Genomic DNA, 25,449 nt, shown 5'->3' with positions numbered 1-25,449 from the left:
TGACTTTTCTCAGGGGTCGCAAAGGTCACTTATTTGAACAAAGAAAATCTTACCTGCTCATGGGGCGCATCTGGGAGTGGGGAAATGCTGGGTGTTTCTGAGGGAGGATAAAGAAATTTTACCAAACCTTTTTTTTTTTACATAGTGTTTTGAAACCAACCAAGAAACAAAAAAGCAACCCTCTGCCTATTAACTGGAAAACAAATCCAGCTTAAATTTTTTGCTCAACACTCGCTGCAGGAAATAGGAAACTTTCTGCTGTTTCGTGGGGAATTGGAGCAGGCCAGAGAGACGAGAACAACAACAAGCAGCCACCCACCAATAAAATGCACATAGTAAAGTACTGTCAGAGAGATCAAGGGCTTTGCATACACTTCAGGAAGGATTCAATTTCATTGTCACTTCAGGCCAAGAAGGAGGAGATTCCATATTCCTGCAGTCATTCATGCCGACTACTCCCCTACTGATTTTTAAAATCTGTTCTGGCTCAGGCCTTTCCTCATGCTTCAGAAGGGAGAGATGGCAGAGGGAAAAAGAGCCCCTGAGGTTCCTCACTACTCGTTATCCAAAGACCCTTTAAAAATGCTGCTGCTGAGTGCTAAATCTTTTAAATCCTGTGACTTCGATCAGGGGAAATTATATGATAGCATAATTCTCTTTTGAATTCAGCAGGGACTCTGGCATAATTCTCTCTTGAATTCAGCAGGGACTCTAGCTGAGGGGTAAGTTCAGCTCCACTGTAAACGGAAGGTGAATGCTGGGATGGCTGGGGACAGAAGTCGGCACTACCTTCTCCAGCTCTACGGCCCTGATGCTGCTGCGTTTTGCATTAGTTGGAAGCAGCACTTCTGTCCCTTTGGAAATCAGTGCTACATGTGTCAATGCGAGAACAGAAACTTCCAGAGTGTGTTGAGTTGTTGGTGGGCCAGTATGCTACTGGAGACGATAACTCAGATGTAAAATTAACTATGTGAATTCTTGTCCTTCGAGTGCTATCAGATATGCCCATTTGCTCAGTGATGAGTCTTTTCCTTCGCAAGTTTGGAGTTTGTTGAACCCTGGAAGGCATTGAGAAGATTTTCTGAGAGGATACCCAAAGGTCCTATTTTCTCTTTAGCATAATTCTCTCCAGTTATTGAGCGCTATAAGTCCAGAACTGATGGCAATTTGAGTTCTGAGTCCTTAAAGAGTTGAACACAGTGTTCACCACAGTGCCTTCAGTAGTTTGCTAGATAGGCAGACTGCCTATCCTAAACCTTGTTCCTTATTCCTGTCTTACTCCTAAGCACCAGTTTGCACCTTAGATCCACATCTGAAAGTGCTCTGAGATCCAGGATGAGAGGTATGGGATGCATGCTCAACAGGGAACTAAACTGTTCTCTGTGCTTTGCAAACAGAAGTTTGACAAAGTCTTTATCTGAAAGAAAGTATATTCTAAAAAATAAAAGTAAAAAAAAGTATTAACTGCTGTCATAAAAGTAAACTTAACTTTTTAGAATGAATAATAAAATTCAAACATATTGATACTCTTCCAGTGACCACCATTAGCTAATTATTAAACAAAACCAAATATAACATTTGCTCAGCTCCACATGCTCCTATTTACAAACTCTTCTCTAATTTTAGGAAGCAAAGTCAGAAAAAACATCAGGTTACTGAAGGAAAATAAAGTGGAGTTCAGATCATTGGAATTAAGCCCTCCCCAGCAGCTTCCACATGCTGCCAGCTCAGGAACTAAGCGGAACAGCTGTGAACCAACAAGACTGAAGATCAGAGACAAGTCCACTGGCTGCTGCAACACCTCTCATACAAAAATTATCTTCAGGCTTTTTGGAGTTTGCTAGTGATAATGCCAGACTACATTTGAAGTGCATTTCTGTATATGTGTGTGTAAATACTGCATGATTTTCTGAGAAACTTCTCCTGTGTGATATGCAGGTGGACAGACTGAAACCTCTTCATTGAGACAGGAACCTTGGAGTGCCTTAGTGACACCAAAACAACATCATGGAACTCAGGTGAGGTATCGTGCCGAGTTCCATACTGAGGCCTCCGTGATCCCATCCGTACCTGTAGGGAGAAGGAACTCTATCTTCAGATTATGCCAGGAAAAGCTCTGGTTTAGCCTCCATTGGAGCCTCTTAGGTGAGGCTTTTAACCTGTGGCTTGGGAGGTGCTTTAAAACTGCCATCTGTGTGCACTTTACCTCAGGCTGCACAGAGCTTTCTTACTTGTGATTACGACAACTAATTTGTCAACCCTGCATTTAGAAAATAGAAATCCTGCTACTGTATGACCCTCCTCCCCCATCTGCTCTGTGTTTCCATAGTTGTGAGAAAAAAAGAGTAAGCCCCCCAACTCAGGTAGTTGCTTTGTTTTTTGTCAGAGTTAGAATCAAGGATGCTTCTGACCAGCAAGAGGACCTGAGATGATAACAGTTTCATAGAGATCATCCTTTACTGTTGTCTTGACTGGAGGGGCTGAAGGAGCCACCTTGGGCCTGGATAGCTGGCTGCAGGCATTTGGCTGCAATTTGCTCTTTTAGAACGAGGCGAGCATCACTGTGCTGTTCTCCACATACACTGGAGCAAGCCTGGCACTCTGCAGAGGCCACCTGCAACAAAGCAACTGATCTAAAGTTTACTGGGCACATTTTTATGGCTGTGCCTACAGAATGGCATGAAGAATCAAGCTGTACCTTCAGCTTCTCAGCAAACCAGTACAAAGGGTTTCTCTGTAGTGACAGGACAGGGAACAACACATCATGATGGTTCTAATCCCAGGGAGACAACACTGCCAGTCTCCTTGTCATATTCTCCCCAGCAAGTTCAGCCTCTTGCCCTTAGGACAGAGTTGTCAAGGAATGGATTTGCCTCTTCCTTTTGTTCTCGTTCTCCATGGGAGGGGATAGTAATGCCATTCACATTCTGCATACTGGCAGGTACTGCTAAAGTACAGACTGGGCCTGTTTCTGAGTTCTCTGAGCTGGCCGCTGAGGTGAAGGAGCAGTAGAATTTCTGCTCTTGTTGCCAGTTAGGCAGGTAACATATCCCTGAGAAAGCTGGTGTGCAAAAGCTAATTATTTTTGTGTGCTGCTGCCTGAATAACTTCAGCCTGCCCCGTGCCAAATGCCTCTGGAAATCTCCCAGTTTTGTGGGAACGGAAAGGTGCAGCTTATTCCTGACTCTTTTTTGGAGTCAGACCCTAGAAAACTGCCAAATTTTAGCACAAAGGTTCCTAATCTGCTGGGAGAGGAGTGAATCATACCCATAAGAAACATGAAGTAGAAGAAAGGACACTAAAAAAATTTTAGTCACCACTGATTCTGTACGAGCATGATGTGTGCTACCCTGAAAGCCTGTCCCAATCAATGCCACCGTACTTTGCACTATTTCCTTACACTGCTCTTTCTCTGCTTTCCTGTGTGAGTCACTTCAGTTGCGATCCCTGATTTACATGCTTCCAAAATCTTGTGCAATGTTGTCGTGACTGTTATGCCGTCAGTTGAAGCTTTATATGTTTATTGCATCAGGTTTACATAAAATAAAATGTCTCTGTTTTGGATAAATAAATGACTTAAATGCCAGGATGACTGGTCTAACACAGTGAGTTTGTAGAAGGTGGTGCCATGGGGGAAGGTAGGTTGAACCCTGGCTTTCGCACGGTAGCCATTCATTAGTTTGTAATTGAACTTTTTTTCACTTCATTCTCTTAGTTGTCTACCTATAAATGATAAAGAAAGAGACGACACTGCCATTGTACACATGAACTGATGTGGTTTTACTGCATTTGGCCATACACTTAAAAGAAATATGCTGGTACAGAGCAGCCACAGGTCTTATCTCTGCTGCCACTCCTTTCACAAAAGAATGATCTTTACATCAACAGTTTTCCATCCTTGGGTTGATAATGTTGCAGTCCTACCTTTTGCTCTTGGTCCAAATGCAGAGATTAAAAACACTCAGTTGATGCAAATGGTGGGTTGGTACAACACACGGAATGGGGTGTAGATGTGCTTCACACAACAGAGAGCAGAATCGAAGGGGAAAATGTTGCTTGGAGGCAAGACGCCTCTTTAATTGATTATGGCAAGGAAAATCAAATACCGTATCTGCTTTTTCCCGGAGTATATCAAGACTGATCATAGCTAACATCTGTTCGTGTTAAGCAAATACTTGTCATGATTTAAACTTCTGTTTGCATACAACTCTGAGTAGTGCATCTTAAAGTCATACATATTCATATAGAATGAAGAATGCATAATGTCTGCATAAAAAGATAAGCTGTATGACTATATATGAAGACAACAACTACAATTCTCACAGCACTGTCATTGGTTAATTTTAAAATATTCAAGCATTATTTAAAAAACAGTAAGCCGAACTTAAAACTACACTACGAAAAAATTGTATAACTGAACCAATGCTGACTTGTTTTCCTCCATATTAATCAATTTTAAAGTTTCCCTTTTTTTTCTAATGCTTTTGTTAATTAGTTGTTATTTTAACCTCCAGTAACATGATCAGACTTCTTCTGCCTCTGGGCAATCGAGTTACGCTCTGATCTCGAGTCCTAAGGGAAATGTTCAATTTTATTTTTTTCCACAGTTGAATAAACAGTACCATGTATACTATCTCTTGTGTTAGAATAGTGTTGTCTTCACATAAGACTCAAATAATGGTATTAGTCATTCATTTCCTTGTACACATACACCCTATTGCGTGTTGACAGGTTTATAAGGATGCAGTGGCAGCCGTGGGTGCTGGGAAGCTCCTAGACGACAGCCTTTGAATCCTTGCAGTCCTGAGCAATGGTGCCTGAGTTAGTCTGTTTATTGTCTGCTTTCTCTCCCAGATGCTTGACTTGTCTGAAAGATTAATACATTAACAAGAGCGGTAAGGTCCAGGGTTGCACATCTTTAAGACATGTTTATTACCAGATGGCACATGAGATTCAAAGGTCACTGTGGAAGGTAACATTTTAAAGTGAAACAACAATATTTATGTTCAAATACTATGCTGATGAGATCATATGGAAAAATGTTTCTGATTAAATTAGTTTATAAATAGCCACAATATATCCATTGAAAATTCCAAATGCCACTTTTAGTCTTCTTTCTTTTATTCTATTACTTCCTAATTTATTTAGTAACACAAGACTACCTTCTTACGTAAACAGACTAGCAGCTGGAAAAAAAATCTGTACTGGACAGACAATCCTGCTTTCTTAAATAATTGAAAATCCTGTGTGAAACCTGGTTATATTGTCTACTACTTAAAGCTAATATTCCATATAAGAGTTTTTTCAGACCTGGAAGATATTTCAACTTTTAAATTCTCTAGGGTAAAATTCCTCTTGCAGACATAAAGACTTATTGGCAGATAGCTATCCTAATTTACAGGCAGTATCACGTGCTACAACATACTTGACAAAAATCGTGTTATGCTACTTATACAGAATCCATACAATAAAAAGAAAATCCTTTTCTTTAGGATTTCCATAGGAGGACTGACTGTCTTATAGCTCATTAGTAAACATTATCAGTAATGCTAAACCTGAAATCTTGTTTATCCTCTCAAATTGTCACAAACTACATAAATTCCAGAGGAAATAGTTTTGCACAGGTTTAAAAGGGCAACTAAGCTCTTAATTAACATTTCTTATCTATCACACCACACAGGCATTAAAATGCAGAGGATTTAAATGGTACTTACATTTCATGTGATCCGTTTTCAACTTTCATAGCCCCTTCCACTGGATCCAGTCCTTGTTCTGAAAACTGTTTCAAGGCACTTAATGCTGCCTAAAGAAAAAATTAGTTGTCAAAACTCCCACTGACACAACTGTATTAACACCAAGTGAAGGAAGGTTGTATTTTGAGATTCTAGATTTAAATAATTTTCTGTATATTGAAGCAATTTAGCCTACAGAGCTAACAAGAGTGGGTACATAACAGCTCCGTGATAGACAGCTGTGCTTGTGCATGGATTTGAGGACGTCATCTTCTCCCTGGGTATATGAGTGACTTCCAGTTGTGTTAATGAAAGCTTCAGCACCTACATGAAGAACATGATATATTTGTAGGATTCTTGCCTTTCTGGCCTGTGACGTCTCACTAGCTTCCCAGAGAAGAAAACTTCACTAGTTTTCCCAGAGCCTACGCTTTCCAGAGCTCCTATGGACAAACTCCTGTCTTATAGATGATTGCGTAAGATATGTGCAATGGGAAGAGGGTCATAGGATACTATTGACACTCAAGGCTGGATATCAAACAATACAGCAGACTGATGTCTTATATAAAGGTAGTGAAGTGTGCTAAACAGGGTGAGGCAATACAGGATGATTATGAAGCATCAGCAATAGAAGAATGATCAATTTTCAGCTGATATTTTTCTTCACAAGTGCATTCTTTATTGCCCAGCTTCTCTCTCATCTTCATGAGTCCTGCTTTAGGACTCAAAATTGTTCTTCTCTCCCCCCTAACTGCTTTGGTAAAAGACAAGTGATTTTTTTGTAATTCATTTAGCAAAAGGTGATTATGAAACTCTCAGGCACTACGTGGCTGACTTTGAAAACACACCCAGCCCAGTAAAACAGTTGAGGTCAGTTCTGTCTGGAAGATGAAATGTAAGGCAGAACTCAAAACTGGATTTTTCTCTTTATTCACTCCCACCTAAGATACATTCAGAACTAATCACAGGGGGAACGAAAGGTAACTTTTCACAGACGCTGTTACCTAAGGTAACACCTCAAACACTGAATTAACTGCAGGCCCTATGGAACTGTTCTTCACAGTGAGGCAACAACTGCTGTTTAAAAGATTGGAAGTTGCTCTCTTCTTAATTGTCAGGACAGAAAGAATCCATGTCTCTATCTCCATTTTCCATTCCTCTCAGAGAGCAAGGACTCTGTCCGGAACAGGAGTTGTCATTGTAATGAAGTACTGGATTTGCTTTCATACTAAATCTTTGCCTGGACTCTTTCAACAGCTCCTTCCCTTGAAAGGTATGTTTATACAATTTAAATATTATTAGACGATGTATATTTTGGTGAGATGAATAACAGCACAAAAATTGCCAGGCTGCCCTAAAGTAAGAGGCATGTATCCCAGATATGTCTATAGTAATAAGTAGCTGCTAAAGCTTCAGAAGGCTGTACAAGGTACTTCACCCATAAAGCTGGAATCTTTCTAGTCTGTGAAGTTTTACGGGTTTTGCTCTAGCAAACAAATAAAAAGCTAAACATTTTATGATGTGTCTTGGTAAACCTCAGATTATCACTGTTATTTACTCATACACTCTACCTTTACCATGTGTTCTGGGGTCCCTATATCTGACAGCTAATCTGTTCCTCCTTCCCATTCATTGACATATTTTCCCCCTTCATCTTAAAATCTCTGCTGCCTGCATCTTTCTTTTTATCTTTTTTCCATGCTACGACTAAAGGCTGAGCCTCAATAACAATTTCTCCCATTACTGGATCTTTCACCTTTATCACCCATTGAGTTCTCCAGTGAATGAATTCTCCCTTTCCTCATATCTTCTGGTTTTCCTGACATATTGATATATTTGCATTTTTTATAAGACAGCTCTTTCTCTATGACTTCATAGCATCCCTTGTAGTTTTAGATGTAGATTCTCAAGTCCTATAAGCTCTAATCATGATCTGCCTTTCCATCCTCCATCTTGACTGCACAGCAAAATCACCGTTTCTGAATCAACCCAAACAATTTTGCCCAGTGGAAACATCTACTCTCCTCTCAACTTCTTTGTTCCCGTAACCTGACACATTTATTCATCCCAGTTTCTCTCTTCTCCTTCTCTCCCTGGGGTCCTTTTCATCTCAGAGCAAGCACTACTCACCACGTGAGGAAGGGGAGTGCCTGTGATTCCTTGCACAGGACTGCTTCTCTATTGTACTTTAGTCAGTCATGGGTTAGCAACTATGAGAACCAAACAATTCAATTGGTAGAGAAGGGCACACATGAATGTCCTGTCTTCTCATGTCCATTTTTCCTGATGCACATTAGCAAAACAATCAGGATCTCCTTTCTTCTTATGTATGATATTCCAAAAAACATTACCAGGTAGCATTGCAAGGAGAGATGCATGCTGAGACATCTGCTTTTCCTACACGGTTGTCCTCGTTTCGGCTGGGATAGAGTTAATTTTCTTCTTAGTAGCTGATACAGTGCTGTGTTTTGGATGTAGTATGAGAATAATGTTGATAACACACTGATGTTTTAGTGGTTGCTGAGACTAACTCAAGGACTTTTCAGTTTCCCATGCTCTGCCAGTGAGGAGGTGCACAAGAAGCCGGGGGAGAGCATAGCCAGGACAGCTGACCTGAACTAGCCAAAGGGATATTCCATGCCACAGAACATCATACTCAGTATACAAACAGGGGAGAGTTGGCCAGGGGTGTCCGATCACTGCTGGGGAACTGGCTGGGCATCGATCAGCTGGTGGTGAGCAATTATATTGTGCATCATTTGATTGCTTTTTCCCTTGGGTTTTATTCCTCTCTCTCCCTCTCCTCTTCATTACAATTATTATTTATATTGTCATTATTATTATTAATATTTTTACTCTTTTTCAATTATTAACCTGTTCTTATCTCAACTGATGAGTTTTAACTTTTTCTGATTCTCCCACCAGGGTGTGATGGGGACCGATCTAGCAGCTGCGTGCTACTTTGTTGCTGGCTCAGGTTAAACCATGACAACAGTTTCACTGCTACCTCATCTGTTTCTGAACCCACCTTGTTTACTTTTTTATATCCATTCTTAGCTTCTGGGTCTGATGTGGAATTGTAAACTTGTTGTGGAAGAACTATTTGTTCAGGTTATTTGTTTGTACAGTGCCTTGGATGAAAAGGCCATGTTCATAGTTGGTAAGAAGTAGAGCCAAGTAATGTTTCATTCAAGATTAGGTGACAGGTTTATCATATGTTATGTAGAACAGTCTGATCTTGATCAGTGGTACTGAAATCCCCAAATCATGAAGATATTAATTAGATGAACCTGAATTTCCTAATTACTGTGTAGAACTGCTTTGTATATGAGTACATCTGTTACTGCTGTTTTATTCATAGAACTGGCTATTGCAAGGCATACCACAAACATTGCAGAGCAGCTTTCAGGGTTGCTCTCCAGAAAAACTGCTTTGGAACTTCCAGGAGGCCACTATCTCAATAGAAACAGATCACAAGGTCATCTCTTCTAACAGCAAGGGAATAAGTACTACAATATAAAATATTGAACCCTTTGTCTGTAAGAATTGGTCATTACTATATGGGTGTCAAGGAAGTAAATACGGAACAATTAGAGGATACATAAAATGAAAGTACAATTCAAGATGTTTAATAATAAGCATGTTTAATACAAATACAACACCCAGATCCTACCGCTTGTAATGCAGTACAGTCTCATTTCTCCATTTCGACCTTCTTCAAGCCATGCACTTCCTAAACTGAAATGTGGTATAAAATATTCAAGATCTCAGATCTATTGTATTTCTGAAACAAAATATCAGAGCGGGGAAGCAGCAGGAAAGCAGTCCTGTACCTGTATCCTTGATCTTCCAAGTAGAGGTGTCAGAGTGTTTGTGTGAGCTCTGTTGAAGAGCCAGTTCTTTGCACCATCCCTCATTGCTAGGCCTCTCACCTTTGCTGCTCTGGAAGCTGACAATCTCTTCAAAAGCTTATGCTTCTCAGTACTGAGTTGCCACTCTCTACATCTGCCTCAGTCCCACGTCTTTCCCAAGCCACTCCAGTGCCCCTGGTCTTCCCCTCCCTACTATCCACCCCAGAATCTGACTTCTTTTACAGCAGAGGCAATCACTTCTACTTCTTCACAAATCTCACCCTACCCAGGGCCCTACATTTTCCCCCCCCCGCTCCTAAATTTTCTCTCACCCAGGACTCCCGGCTACTCCCAGAGCTAAATTTTCCTTCCCCAAGTCCTCCCCATCTCTTACATCTCACAGTCCCTCTTTATCTTCCAGTTTCCTAATGTGTTCCAGGTTTATATGAGATCTGATTTTTTTTTTTTTCATGGAACCATGTCTTTCTCTCCATAAGACACTTGTGGGGTAAGCCTAACTACTTAATATCCCAACTTTTGAATTTGGGGAAAGTTTCTTTCCATTTAAAATGCCCATCCATGGGATATGACTGAATGGCAGTAGCTGAACAGTTGAGTGAGCTTTGCAGTGTCTTAAAACCTCCCCCTTTTCTTTCTCCCATAGCCTGCTTACATTTGGAAGGATCAGCAAAGTTGAGAGAAGCTGGTAAGTAAACAATTCTTTGGACCTTAGAAGATGTCCTTAATGTTTCTCCTCTCCCTGTCATGCCCCTTAGATAGACATGAAGATGCTGGATTCAGGAAGGAAGCTGGTAGCTGAGAGGCTGTGACCTGAATAGTCAGGAGAGTGACAGAGAGCCCAAGTAATCCAAAGCGAAGAAGAGTTACAAGCAGACACTGGGCTAATTTAATCCATGATTCAGTTCTATTAGTCCCAACAGATTTACACCACTTGGCTTAAATATAATTTGTGAATGGCAGATAACTTAGGTTAAATGAAAAGGAAAGAAAAGAATGGAACATTTGACAGTGAATCTGGTGAACAATTTCCTCTTTTAAAGGCTCAACACTTCCTTCCATTGATATTTTTCTTACAATAGAGCATCTGCACAGATATAGAGAAATTTTTCTCTCCCCCAGAAGGTTTTACAACTGTTTTGTGAGTGAAGCCCCATAGGTTACAGAACAGATGTCCTTACACATTTCTTGTATCACTTGTTTTCTGTGTAGCTACAACAGTGCCAAAAATATGATGCCAACAGGATGCACCGCATTGCTAGCTGTTTGTCTTGGCTGCCATTTCCATTATTAGTTTGTGTGTGTATCAGGATAGGGATGGATGTTTCCAGTAATTTTTTAGCTTTCCTCAAGTCAATTGGCAATTAGTAAATAGCATTGAAACTCGTGAATATTCTTCCTGTTTCTCACTCTGGGGATTAAGTGTCTTATAATGACAATCTAGTAACATTAGATCATTCTTTTAGCAAGAACAGCAGACAGGCTCTACAGTAGCCCATGTACATTTAAGAACACATCCTCACGATAAAATTTTCACGTTTGTTTTAGCACAGTATGTGGTTTGTGTTTTTCCTCTTAAATCGATATTACATTTCAGATTATTCCATGAAGCTGAAAAATCTAGAAGGTTGTTGTTCTCTGAGGCCTTTCCAGTTGACTTTACCAAGGAGGTCTGAGACAATCCTAATAAACACGGTGCTTGATACTGATAGTTTACTGGTGGTATGTCTCCTAACATCAGTTTTCTAAGTACATAAAAAAATCATATTCAGCTTGGTCTTAATCAGTGTTTTCTGAAGACATAAAATTATGGGCAGAAATACACTGTAAAACTGAACTAAGTCAGGGTCTAGAGAAGGTCATGAAGGACAAGATTTCACTGGCTTTAGTAGCTGGGTCTTAGTTCAAGGTTGAGTTTGCACATTCAAATGACTCGTTGTGGTCATAGTGTCTGTAGCCACGTGCCATGTAGATGAAGAAGTTTCAGGCTGCGCCCAAGTTTAGGCTTGAGAAAATGCTTGCATGCCAGGTCAAAATGATAGACAGGTCTAACTCTAGTCCTCAATTTCACTTGCAAGTCAGAAGCCTAGACAACAGCAGAGTTAATGCATGAATTAAAACCGGTAGCAAGTGTATTTACCACCAGTGTTAATTTGTTTTTTAAGCCAAGAGAAAAAATGCCCCCCAAATCAGGGAGGTTGTTCCCCTCTCCCTGACAACTGAGGCTTCAAAGGACAATATCATCTGTGCAATATCACTGTGGCAAAGCTGTCTGCATCAGTAATGAGATGCACTTCATGACTTTTTAATATGTGGATTTAAATTTCACATTTAAAGGCTATTGAAAAAAACCCAACAATATCACAGCTGTAGAGGTGAGTTTGAGGACTTAGTGTCCCAAAGCTGAGCAACTATTTAAATTTGTATGTATTCAAAATTATTGTTCTTGGTGATTCTTTCTGCTTTCTCTTGATGAAGACATTTTTGACCAAGCTTCCACCTGGCTTTAGCTTGTCCACACCCAAAATTGCATGCATAAAGAAATGCACAAAGGGAAGATATATTTGCTTGTATAGACTTACATACATACACACAAAGTAGCTAAAATTTCACTTCTTAACATATCCATATAATTCTTTTGGATTTACCAGGTTGGCTATGTACAAGCTAAGCAAAAAACAGGTGATAGTATTGCAAACAAAACCCTTTTCCTCACAGCTTCTGTTGTAAATAAATTTACTCTATTGCAAGCAATAACTTCTGCTAGGAGTTTTCACCACTTTCCTCACAACGTGCCGTTCTCCCCAGCTGATTAGATTTCATGTGAACCAATGTTAACATCTGTTTAAAAATTAAACTCAGAAAGGCTTTTCACACTGCACAATGTAAACCTTAATTAAATGACTTTAAGCACTTTCCTCACACAGTTTATGTTATGCATGAAAAACACAGGGTTATAATCTGATTAACTCATGTAGTTTACATGGAAATAGCATTTTCCAAACTGATTAATCTCTGCACAAAGGCAGTCACCTGATAGGCACTACAATTAAGGGTACTGACTGCACCTGTCAAGAGAAGGAGCTTGGAGGATAGAAGGAGTGTGCTATCTTCAAACAAAGAATGATGTTTTACAGATGTAGCTTAGAACAAGTCCCTTGTAGCAGTTAATGCTACCCCCAGGCAAGACATGCAGCCCGAATTTAAATGACACACAATCCCCGTACAGCCTGACCTTGCCAGCTTTCTGGGGTAATCCTAAAGTGAGGATTAACTGTTCTTGAGCAATTTTTCCAACATATTAAGCCACGCTTTTATCAGTAACAGCATGCATGTCAGCTTCTTCCATCTAGTTTTATCAGACACGTGTACTCATTCCTCCATGCCTCTCGATATTCCAAGAAGTACATGGAGTGAAAGACCCTATTCAACATGGAATTTTATTTCCATGGCATTTCATCTTTAACAATCCACTTAAGTAAAGGGACTGCTTGAGTTAACAGTAGAGTCACTTAGGTATGGCTTATTTTTGCACGTGAACCACCACACTAGATATCTGACCACTATTATTGGGACTATGCAATAATTCCAGGAGCAGTGAATGGCAAAGCATCCTCTCACAGACCAAGAAGGGGCTGCATGGTCATCTGAGGTGAGACAGTTGTATTGCTATAATGGTGATACAAGATTTTCTAGTCACAAAGAGAGAAAACCATGCTGAAAAGATCTTAATTTTTAAAATATCTTAAAGGTATGCTTTTGTATGAAGAATATTTCCTAAATAATACTGAAAGTCAAACTTCAAAAAATTAACACAAAAAAATGCAAGAGATTAATCCAGCACGGAGAGGCTAGTCTGGTTGCTAAGGTGAGGTTGCATTCTTACTTGTGGATGGGAATAAGAGGAAAGGATTGCTAAAAGATCTGTACAGGACTCAGACTCTGTGGGACTATTCTTAAGTCTGTATCTTCTCAGACCCCTCCCTCTTCACATATTTTCGACAATGAAGAGCAATATTATCAAGTGTTACTAAAATGCTAACTTTTGCCTCCATGGCAGTCTGTGCTGGAAACCAGTAAGCTAGCACTTCTTCATGAACATCTTGAAAGAGCTTTCAGGTTCAATGCCCTATCTACTGAGGTGTGTCTACATGCTGCAATGGTGAAGTGTGAGAGTTCAGCTCCAGTATCAGCAGTGAAAATAAATCCTAATCAAGCCTCTTTCATCAGATAATTTAAGTACCTTTTCAGTGTACATTCTTAAGTTGTCTAGAAAATTGGGAAGTCTAGAAATTGGGAAGTCCATTTGAAGTAAATTTATTTCTAGATTGAAAACTTCATTTTTTCCCCCTCAATTGTTGCAATGGAAAGAACAAAGAAAGAATCATGTGTCATCACAGCTTAGCTATGAACATGAAGAAACATATTTTAAAATTAAATTTCCAAGCTTTCACACTACATATATACAACAGAATTTCTCCAGACAGCAATTAATCTTAAATTAATCTTGCTTCTAATTTTGTATCCTCAGACAAAAGCTACTTAAACACTAACTTTCAGAAGGAGGTAGACATCTAACTCATTAGACTTCCAAATGAGAGCACTTAGATGGCCAATTATTGTGTGGGTAGGTAGAGGTTTAAATCATGCAATTGAGACAACACTAGCATGGCTAAGAAGCTGCAGACAAAAATCACAGAAGATTTTAAGAAACATGGCTTTCAACCCAAAACTGAGAACAGCAGCAAAATCCTGCACCAGCACGGAAGAAAGGCCGTGAATCACTGTCTCTTTCATCACTTAATGGCTGGAAAATATCCTTGTCAGCTGTGTTCTCAGAACAATTTGGTTTATTTAATTATTTATTTATAGGCATTTCTCCACATCACAGCCATAGATTTGCAAGTCCACTGTCATTAACCCTATATGTATTGCAGGAGATTTTGATCTTGATTTTAAATAAGTGGATTGAGGTTCTTGGCTGACTTCTAAAAACGGCTCCAACAGGCAATCATCTTCATTTGCCTGTCCTCCACAGTTCCATCCTGTTTTTAACATCACTACCACAGCCTTCACTGCATAGCTATCGGTACATAAATGAGGCAAAGACCATGTCATTTCCTACCAGACAAAGGGCCCTACACATTAGTAGTGTAGATATAGCCAGAACTCTCTTAATAAAATGAATGAGCCCTAAACCGAGCTGTATTTAAAAAAAGATAAAAGCATTTATTCTGTTATTTAAGTGGGTTTCTTAGGCAACTGCTTAGGCAGAGTAGTCAAAAACCTGGATATTAATTTTTTTTTTATGAATTCTTAAAGATCCACACCAAAATTAGTACACAATAAAATTCAAACTATCAGATATTACTCAATGCTTACTTCAGTGTGGTTACTCTTCCACTTAGTAAATTAAACTCATAAAACACACTCACTAGTGCTTAAATACCTTTCACCTCTCGTTGCAAATATCCTCTTCTTCATGAGACAAAACGACACTAAGGATCAGAGGTAGTTTTATTATCCCTGGTTTTAAGGGGAAGAAAACTGAAGTGAAAAGAGAGTGCATGAGCACATAAAGGGCTGGCCCAAGGTCAGGCAATAAAAGTAAGAATCAGTTTTACTAGTTTACATACATTTTATCATAGCCCAAGACAGACAGAGAGAGATTCTGAAAAAAGGTGGTTAATGACAGAAAATAAGAGTCTACACTACAGCCACAATTTTAGTTCAAATGCCTCCTTCCTGTCGCTGTCATCCAACATTCTATGATCTTCCCATTAATGCTAAACACTTTCCATGACATACTGGGGTTTAGGAGAAGAGGACAGGCGAGAGCCTCTAACAAACTCGTTCTGCTGAAATATTCTGAAGAGTACTTTTTTCCCCTCCAGGTTTTACAAAAATACATATTTTTTCCTTTAAAGCTCAACATGTTTCTATTTCTAAAGACCGTACACTTTGCTTTAGACATGGAGGTAATTTCCTAAATATTAGGTTGCTCAGTTTTAGCAATTTTAAAGTGAAAGAATGTTTGATGTCTCATAGTAAGACCACTACTTTAGATTGTAAGTGCATGTCAGTCTAAACATGACTAGAAACATTGGTTTAAAGACAAAACCAATAGATTACACTTAATGCAAAGGACTGTCCATTGGCTTCTTCAAGCAGCACATTATAGCTGGAACAACGGGGGAGTTTAGGGCTATAGATTCTTGCATTACACCGTCTGTAATGAAGCCCATGTACTAAATTGCATCGTATCTCTGCTTTTGTGTCATTCTACCCCTGTGGCCTGCGCATTGGCATTTGCAGGAGGACACTTCCACCCTCAGAGCCCAAACGACAATCCCCCTCTTCATTTTCCAGGTCTCATTTTACCAGTGTGCATGTACATCCAACAAAGTACCAAATCTAGGTTGACATCTAAAAGCATTATATTTAGCATATATGGCATGTAATTAGAAATTTGAGTGTTTCCAAAAGGCAGAAGTTTTTGATTCTGATCTCAGAGTATTTTTTACACTGCATTAACTGGTATTTTTTCTCCTAATTGAAGTTGATTTAAGTGAGATCAGAGTCAAGCCCGAGAGCTACAGGCCGAACTTCTCATCTGAAGTAGTTTGTAATGTAATTTTGTCCTTGCTAACTGTTGATGGCTTGTCCTCATCCCATTTTAACCTACAACCATCAGCTCCTTTAATGGAAGTGTCTATAAAGATCTTCTCTAAAATATGCCTTTCCAGCACACTTAATGTCTTTTAATGTCTTTCCAATTAAATCCAGATGTGAAAAGCTTAAGGAACAGTTCTCAGGACTGAAAAAGATGACATAAATCTTGCAGCTGACAGAGATCCCACTGAGCTCGGTTGGGGAAACTCACAGAGGACTTCTTGTGGGCCAGAAAAGCTGCTGGGTATAAAGACAGATGTGTATACTCCTATTAAAAAAATTTAAATAAAAACTGACTCCTACAATGAGGTATCCACAATTATCAGGGACATTACTAACTCAATCCCTCCATGTGCTGAGCAAATCCTGTGCAGTACAGATTTCCCTCATCTTTTCAGGAAGTTTATCAGGGTTGAAGGGGGTCACATCTGTTTGAGAAAGAGCCCTTCACATTTCAGGATTGCAGCTCTTAAACCAATGTAGGGGCTGATTCTGGAAAACACTGTCTGTCTTGGTCTCGTACTACTATCAACAGGGAGGTAATGTGCTCGGCAAAGTGAAACTCTGAATTTCTGCGCTCTCTCCTTTACCTCCTCCATAATCAGGTTGGCAGATTAAATTGTCATTTCATTACAGAAGAGTCCCCATATGTGCTATTAATTATAAATTCTTACCAATCTGATGGGAAACTGGGCATTCCTAGTAGCTGACTACCACTGCTGGGCAAGTGCTGTTTGTGCAGCTGTCAGTTTAGGGGTTGTTTTGCTGTAATCATTTGTACACTCAGGATATTTTTATTTTAACAACAGTAGAATATCTTATTTTGCCCCTCTGGAACTGTAAAAGTGGGCTCAGATCAAGCCACATCTTTTAGAGGGACAGGAAATACCCCTCACCCCACCCCCAGCTTGTATTTAAAAAGTCTCTAGAAAACTGCCCAATGCTAAAAGCTTTAATACTTTCCTACCCTTCTGCCTACTAACTTACTTATTTTTTAAACTGGAAATTACTCAGGCAGATCAATGATTTTTAAAGACCTACATTCTCACCAGACACCAGAAAGAAAAAAAGGAAAAATGTTCCAGGACAGAAGAAAACCCCATTTCTAACTGAAAATTAAGTTTGAGTCCATGTTCATTAGTGACAGGAACTTCAGTAGGGGCATTTTGGATAGTTAATTTCATTGCATTTCTTCTAATGCCCATAGAAAGGTTTTAGCACGGTTCAGTGTCATGGGCAGGTGTATGGAAACATGAAACGAGACACCTGAATCAAAGGACAATCTTACGTACTCAAGTACAACAAGAAGTGATCAAATAGGGATCTGGACAATAGCACAAACCTAACACTGAAAGCTGTAGGCCCCTAAACAAACACACAAGAGTTCTTGATAAAATTCCTCTGGTTCTCAGCTTGCTTTATTTTCCACAATGGCCAGCACTTTTCAGAGTATTACTCCTGCATGGCTGAAGGCTGGATCTGACTCCCACCAAAATCAGTGCTTCATCACCATCACTCAGGAGACACGAGCAATGCCCTTCCCTTGGAATGAGCCGCTGCCTCCATGAGGATTCCACTCTTGGCTAGCTCAGGGAACGAGCTCAAATCTCCTGTGCTTTGCTGCCAGGGACCACCAGGCCAGCTCTGATTTATAGCTTTTTCTTTGCAGTTTTATGATACAAGAATGTTCACTTGTAATTACAACAGCATTTTGTTGGCTCCCTGCCTTCACTTGGGTATGCACAACACCATATCCTTCATTCCAGCCTTTTTATGTCAAGAACCAAAATTTGAGAAGTACATCATAAGTACTATGAAGATGCTGCAGATCTTGCTGCTCCTCAAAGAGGGGACTTGTACGTATTTGCTGGGGAGGACACATGACCAGCTGGGTAGGACACTGAACTAAAAGTCAGGAGGAGAGCTGGCCAACATGCTTTCTCAGAAAAACACTAGACCAGGAAACAAACCTTTTTATGAGAATATGCCAGTTTTGAGAAAAGCTTTCCTAGGTCCAGGATAGACTCCTCAGTAACAGTATCACAGACAAGTGCCACACATAACCACTGGACTAATGACTATGCTTGGTGTAGCACATACATATACTTGTTGGTTCTTCTGTGTGAAAAAAATCCAAGATGTCTCTAGTTCATTTCAAAGTAAATGAAAACACTTGAACTCTTGACATGTTTTGTGGAATAGAAAATCTGTTTCATTCAAAAGACAGTGACTCTGTCACTAATCTGCTGTGTGACCTTGGAGATCCACTGCAGCACAGTATTTGTCAGACATATACTTAGCTCCTGACTTTGGAATCATCAAGCATTTCCATAATTTCCATCACTTGCACTGTAAATTTGATTTTGTAATTTTCAGTAGAGGCATAGACTTCTTCAGAGGAAATTTCAGGTATTTTAAATACAGTTTAATAGTTAACTGTCAAACAAATTCCATGTCTTTTAAACAAAGAATACCCCTGCGCTGGATTAATTTGTAGAGCCATATATGTCCCATTTAAAGAAGAAACACTAAGCTTTTATTTTTCTACTAAATGAGAAAAGTTTAAAGCCAATAAACTGCATCTAGGATTTTAGCTGGGAGATGAAATAAAGGGCACATTTGTTCCTGGTCACTGAATTGTTAACCTGAGTCTGTTGCTCCTGCTGTTAAGCTCCTATACATTCCTTACCAGCCTGTAGTGTCCAGCAATCCCAGCTCTCAGTGTTTGGCATTAGAGGTGAACTGCAAAATAAAACCACTTTTTAGGGAGAGCTAGTGTATGGAGAGTGCCATGTATTCTGACAGAATGCAGCAGCTGAAAAGGTTAATTTTTAGAAAGTGGGCTTCTTCCACAGATTTTTAAAAAGTTTAGATTAGATGTGTAAATTCCAATTTACCATTTGGATCTGAGGATTCTGACAATATCTGGAAAACCTGCAAGATGCTGCTGAATCCGGTGGATAAAATCCAAGCTGTACTTTGTCTGGCTCCTTGGTAAGGGAGTGGAGAGGTTGACCCTTATGCTTGGACTCAGCTTTCTGTCTCAGGTATGAGAATACCTTTCAAGTGCCCCAGAAACTGCCTTTATTATACAGCAAGGAGGAAAGAAAAAAACTTGGTTTTCTAGCAACAAAACAAAGCTATACTATTTTTGTCCCCCCCCATCCCTTCTCAAGCTTATATTCATGTTTTAAATAATATTTTTTAAAAGTAGAATATTTTAACCTGCTTTTTTGCAATACAGGAGCAGTATCATGATTTCATTGCTTCTCCTTTTACCTCAAAATCCTGTGAGGGTATTCAGATATTTCCTAAAGGTGAAATAAAAAACTAATCTGCCTTCAGTGACTCATCACTCCAGTGATGAAGTTAAATGACAGCATTGCCAAAAACTCCTGTAATAAATATTTTTCCCCTGCCTAGTCCAGTGTTGCTATTTTACACACAAATTCAACCATTTCTTTATCCTGTGCATCTTGAGGTAAAGGTTTACTCTTCACTTACGATCAGCACCAGCTACTTTCCTATTCATTTTGTGAAGTGGCAGATGTACTTTTTATTGGATTATTTTATATTTTCAACTGCTTGCAGCTCTCCTTTTTAATGGAATGGCCAAATCTACCCTCAGATTCAGTTTCTACTGTTGTTTATATGTTGATTTCAGTAGGAACTGGCTGTGTGCACCTGGATTTGCTCTACAGTCATTAACTCCTACTTCTGGCTGCTACTGCAACACAGGTGGAAAGATAAAAAGAGTACTGAACGATGTGGGATGGATCAGGCACTTTCAGATACCACCATGAAGGCCGTCCGACATTGCTCCCCTATGAAGAATGGCATTCATCGGGTACTATTTAGTTCAAAAATTGCTTCAAGTGAGGCATATGCAAGCAGGCACCAGATTTCCTCAAGAATGACTTCTTAAATTCAGGAACCTCTCCAGCTGGCAGCTCAGCAATGCAGATTAGGCACTCCTTGACTCTGATTAACTGAGCTGTGCAACCATGGACCTGCTTTTCCTCAATTTACCATTACAATCAAAAATATATGTCCAACAACTTTACTGAACAGTTGGCTTTTAGTCTGGAAAATCTGCTAATGGTTATTTTATCATTTCATCCTAGCATCTATTATTAAAATCTATTAACCACAGCTGTCAAAAAGAGCTTATTCAAAATCTTGCTAGTTGCAAAATAACCTGTCAGGGTTAGCTTCAATGAAGAATCCAGGTGCTTACAAATTAGGCACTATAAGAACAAAGTTTTAAATAGCACATCCCTGGAATAAAACCAAAGACCTGAAGCTAAGTGCTCAGTTTCTTTATTCCATGTTAAGAGGAATGCCAGGTTTCTCTGAAGAATGACCTGAGGAAGCTACAGGCTGATTACAGAGCTACCTGCAGGCAATGAGGTGCTCCAAGCCCAGAGGTGAACTCTTGCTCCTCTCTGGAGTTCAGCCATGATGCCAGGACCACACACAGAGGACGTGGCAGTTTGGTCAGCTAGTGTCTACAGATGCACAATCCTCTCCTCAAGGCAGCTGTCTCTTCCAGCTCTTCAACAGGCCTGAGCAGAGCTCACTATTTGTGCTGAGATGACCACCAAAGAAGCGTGTGGAGGTGAGACTCCCCTTTTTGTCAACAGTAGGGATGTGAGCACACTTGTCCAGAATACAAGACATACAGATTTTCAATTTCTTAGCTTTAGGTAAACAAACCACATATCCCACCTTCTAGGTGACAATCTAACCTCCAGGATCAGTTACAAGGAAGATTGCTGTTGCACAAAAAGTAACTCAGCATTCATGGGTCAAAGAAAAGATACTGCAAGGAAGAACATGACTCCATAGGTTAATGATCACAGCAGTTACTGAAGTATCCTGAGGATCACCCCACACTTCCTAGATAATTTCTGATCTTTTTCTAATTGATATTTCTGAACACTAAGTTCAGAAGTGATGAAAGCAGGAACTGCAATCCAGTACTTCTGCTTTTCAGGGGCTTCCTTAACAGGTAGGATGCAATAATATTCCTTCTCATGCTTTCTTCATGCAATCCTGAGTGTTTTAAGATTTTATTATACAGAGACTCTGGTTATCTGGGGAGGTAGATAAACAGCTGTACTTGCATTTAGACAGTCTCCTGTGGCATGTCATTATTAATACCTTAAGGCTGCGAAAGGAACAGAGTTTGAGTTTGCGTTTCCTGAGTAAGTCTATGTTACTGTGTAAAGCACAGAAACGGCTAGCGACTGCTCCAACCACAGCTAAGAAAAGTCATCAGGATGCTGTTTTATATAATATTTTTCTACATGAGGCATATTAATTATTATACAGCTCTATCTTAATAAAAGATTTTATTAAGATAAATAATAATAATAATCCTTCACTACTCAAGCACTCTTTATGAAAATTATTCCAGTAAGTCTGCTCATGTATGCAAACCCTGCGAGAGGGTTTCCAGGATCAGGCTACAGGCAGTTTTACTCTGCCATGATAGAGTAAAATTAAGTTACTTAAAATCAACATACTCACAATAAATGCAGAAATACTAATGTAATGTAAAAGGCAGTAGAGACTAAAACATTATGTCCAGTCTCAATTAGCTCTAAGAATTTAATACTTTTAGCTGTCAGATAAACAATACAATCATAGCATGAAAGGAACACTAGCTTTTTAAGGCTGCTACCAGAAGCAGAGAAAATACATTCATAACCATGCATATTATACAGCAATATTCTTCAAGCACAAATAAGGCCTAACTGAAACCATGCTCGAGATAAGTGTCCAGCTATCAAGTTACAATAAAGAGAAGAGAAGATCAGACTTATTCTTTCCTTCACCATGAAATCAGTATAAACAAATCATATAATGTCTGGACACCAAACTCCTGAAACAAAGAAAACTAGAAAAACTCTTAAAACCACCCACAGACTCTGCATGCTGGTCTGTGATTATACAACTGGAGAAGATCATCCAAACTGCGATGTAAACCAATGTCAGTTTGCAAATGATAGTACTACAATGGTTCTAACAAAATATAAAGCAAGTTCCTGGAACAGCCATCAGTAAGGAATACTTTCATGCTTATCTAACTATTTTCCCCCTAAATGAGGAATAATTTTTTAAAAACTTGGAGAAGAAGACAACTTAATCCCCATACTGAGGACAATATCTCTCTTGTGTGTCTTTACTAAACCTGGAACCAACAGTAAAAAAGAAGGCTTACTAATGCACCCCAGTGCCTATTGCATTTCAACCTGCTCCTCTATGAAACCCATTTTGTCCTCATTACTTGTTACATGTGAACATTCACCCTAATCTTTAGAAATCCATACGCCAAACTTCTTTCTTTTATTACAAAAAGAGAAGATCAAATGGTGAAAACCTTTCAGTTCTTTCAGGAAAATAGTGTTTCTGTAGACCATATTTCTCACTCAGAACCATAGTTTTTCTCCTTGCCTGGCCACCAGAAGCAAATTATTCTAGATATAAAAAAACCCCATGCGCCTATCTAAAAGTGACGTAAAAGAGTATAGCCAAATCTCTGTCTATAGATTGTCTTGAAAGTGTAAACCTCTGTTACTTCTTAGGTGAGGCTTCATGAGATGTAAGGCACACAATATTGATGCTAAAGCAGGAGACTAATCCAATTGCCCTGAAGGTGGGGTCTATGATCTATCCATTTTTTGGCCTGTTTCTACTCAATTTAAACTCCTATAAGGCCGAAATTTTTTTACTCAAATAAGAAGTTAATGGTATGATACAGCCACATTCCCTTTTGCAAATGTTGTGGCATTTCTTTCTAGCTATGCCATAGAGGAATTCGATCATTCAAACATGTATTTAGTAAGGAAACTCACTTCATTAAAATCAGCCACCCCCACAAAATGGTTAATTATTTATATTTCCCTAGCATTAATCTCATTCTTGTCTTTAAGTCACAACTGACTGAACTGTAATTTGGTATCAACAATAGGTATTAATAATACAAAAGAAAACAAAAGAAGCAGTAATGAACTGACAAAGCTTGTTAGTCTTCTGCAGTAAGGGTGCAACAATTAACAATGCAGTGAATGAGTATCAATCATTCAAATGGAGTAAAAAAACCTTCTATATATAAATAAAATAAGAATGGTAGCTGACAAAAACTCAACAATCTTGAAGAAAAAAAATCTAATCATTATTACACTTAACAGACTGTGATTAAGAAGATTTATTAAGATGGCAAAAAAATTTGTGCTAAAATGAATAAAATTATTATTCTTAAGATGGTATCTTCTGCAGTATTTACACAGTTTGTTCCCTCATATAGTCATATATGCTTCTTATACTGCTATATTGCTAACATTTGATCTTTTCTAAGTCTTACTTACAGTATTGTGCCTGGTTAAAAGCTGTGCTACCAGCATCAGTGTTACCAGCAGCTGCACACTGAGTTAACGACACACTTGTACATGAACAGTGCTTTTCAGGAAACATAAGAAAAAAGTTTCTAGCTGCTCTTCATGATCGCTAGCTCCCCTGTGTTTTAACTATTGCAGTGATTTCATCAAGGCTGGTCATATAAAAGGGCTAAAGTCAAATAATTTCTCCCAGTATTTTGATATGATAGTCAATATGCAATTTTAACTTGCAATGTTTATCATTGAATACAAATTATTATGAATTCTAAAGGCAAAACAGAAAGGTAAAAAAATTTTATCTAAGTTGCATGTTCAATAAAATGTGATGCCTACTTTTCACTGGGGAGGGGCAGGAAGGAGTTTTCAATAAATTGTTGGAATTGCATACTGATATTTTTTGTATCACAGTTAGAAGTTCACAATGTACACCACATATTTTAATAAACAGCATGCTTACTTTGCTAATAATTTCTAAAAAGAGCAAACCCCTCCTTATAACAGCTGCAGTGGCCCAGATGTCACAAAAGCAGCATGCCTTTGCTATGCAGGGGAGGGGCTGGCCTTCTCTTTGTGCAGGCACATGGAGGTCCCAGCCAGCGCCAGCCTTTCCCAAGCACATCATGCCTGGTGGGGTTTGGCCACGGAAGAGGGCAGGAGCATGTGCAGATCTGGTTTAATGAATAAAAGATGGAATTAATTTATTTGTACGGATGGCAAAGGAGTTTTAGACCCGGTTTGCTGAGCAGAAAAGAGCCACTCCAGCCCCATGCCCCAGTCTCCCTGTTGTACCACGGTGCCAATGCCCAGTTTTTCTGATGTGGCAACAGGGTCAAGCTCTAGCCTTGAAAAGTTGACTCCATATAGAATACAATATGCACACACCCAATAACAACAAGTACCCAGGGTTGATTGTTTCTGATGAGCAGCAAAGTTTGGCAGGCAGAGGAGCTGCCCGTGCTGTCTGGCCTGTGGGAAGGTAACATTTTCTATTGTTTTCTCTACAAAGCTCTTAATACACTGTTAGACGAAAAAGAGCAAGCAAAAAAAGCACTGATTTCTCCTGGAAAACAGTGAAGCTTCTTCCTTATAAAGCACTGTGGAAGGTCTGACCTGGTAGCTTTCCCAAGGAAGCGGCAGCACAGAGCTCCTCGCCTCCTCCCAAGGTTATTACTCTCTGTCCCTCATTCACATTTTTCACCAGTTCCTCTCAGCAGTGAAAAATCAGTCATTGTGCCCGTTTCATTGTTGCACCATTTCAGTCTGCAGGTTGCCTTGGCTAACAGGGTGGGTGCTATCCCTGGGCATCCAAAGAGCTGAGCACAGGGTCTAATGGAAATGGAAGAAATGAGGTTTTGCCTTTAACATCCTGGGAAGCAGAGGGTGAGGTGAGGCTTGAGATCAGACAGAAATTGATCTGTGATCCTCATCATGCAAATAAAGGACTTCAGTCATGTAGTCTTCTCTTTGGAGAATGCTACCAGGCAGAAGTTACTTGACAGCTGTCCTCTCAAAATAGCCATTTTGGATTCCTGTACACTCTTCATTGTCCTGTTCATTGTTTTATTACTTTGCATTTAGATGTAGAAAACTCCATGCACCTGCACCACACAGCATTAATCAACTAAACAACACAACATATATCAACTAAATCTGCCAACATAGAAGCCAATTCAGCTGGTGGAATTATTTGATGTGGTCACTCACTACAAAGCGGGTTGAAAGCACAAACTTCTCTCAAGCCCATCACTGCGGAAACAACTGTAGCATTTTACT

General features: G+C 39.4%; 1 protein-coding gene across 4 annotated transcripts in view; it reads right to left on the bottom strand.

The window, feature by feature from the left end:
- Positions 1 to 3,756: 3,756 nt before the first annotated feature.
- The window catches only part of STAU2 (staufen double-stranded RNA binding protein 2), a 177,393-nt gene continuing 155,700 nt past the window's right edge, over positions 3,757 to 25,449 (bottom strand). For all 4 annotated transcript variants that reach the window (XM_056333372.1, XM_056333371.1, XM_056333373.1 and 1 more), the window contains 2 exons: positions 5,715 to 5,803; positions 3,757 to 4,867 (listed from right to left, as the gene is read on the bottom strand). In XM_056333372.1, coding sequence (XP_056189347.1) covers positions 4,774 to 4,867; positions 5,715 to 5,803 — 183 coding nt within the window. In that variant the 3' untranslated portion in view covers positions 3,757 to 4,773. The remainder of the gene's footprint in view (positions 4,868 to 5,714; positions 5,804 to 25,449) is intronic.

This window comes from Falco biarmicus, chromosome 3, assembly GCF_023638135.1.
Source record: "Falco biarmicus isolate bFalBia1 chromosome 3, bFalBia1.pri, whole genome shotgun sequence".
Lineage (NCBI taxonomy): Eukaryota > Metazoa > Chordata > Aves > Falconiformes > Falconidae > Falco > Falco biarmicus.
This window is presented reverse-complemented; position numbering and strand designations above follow the sequence as displayed.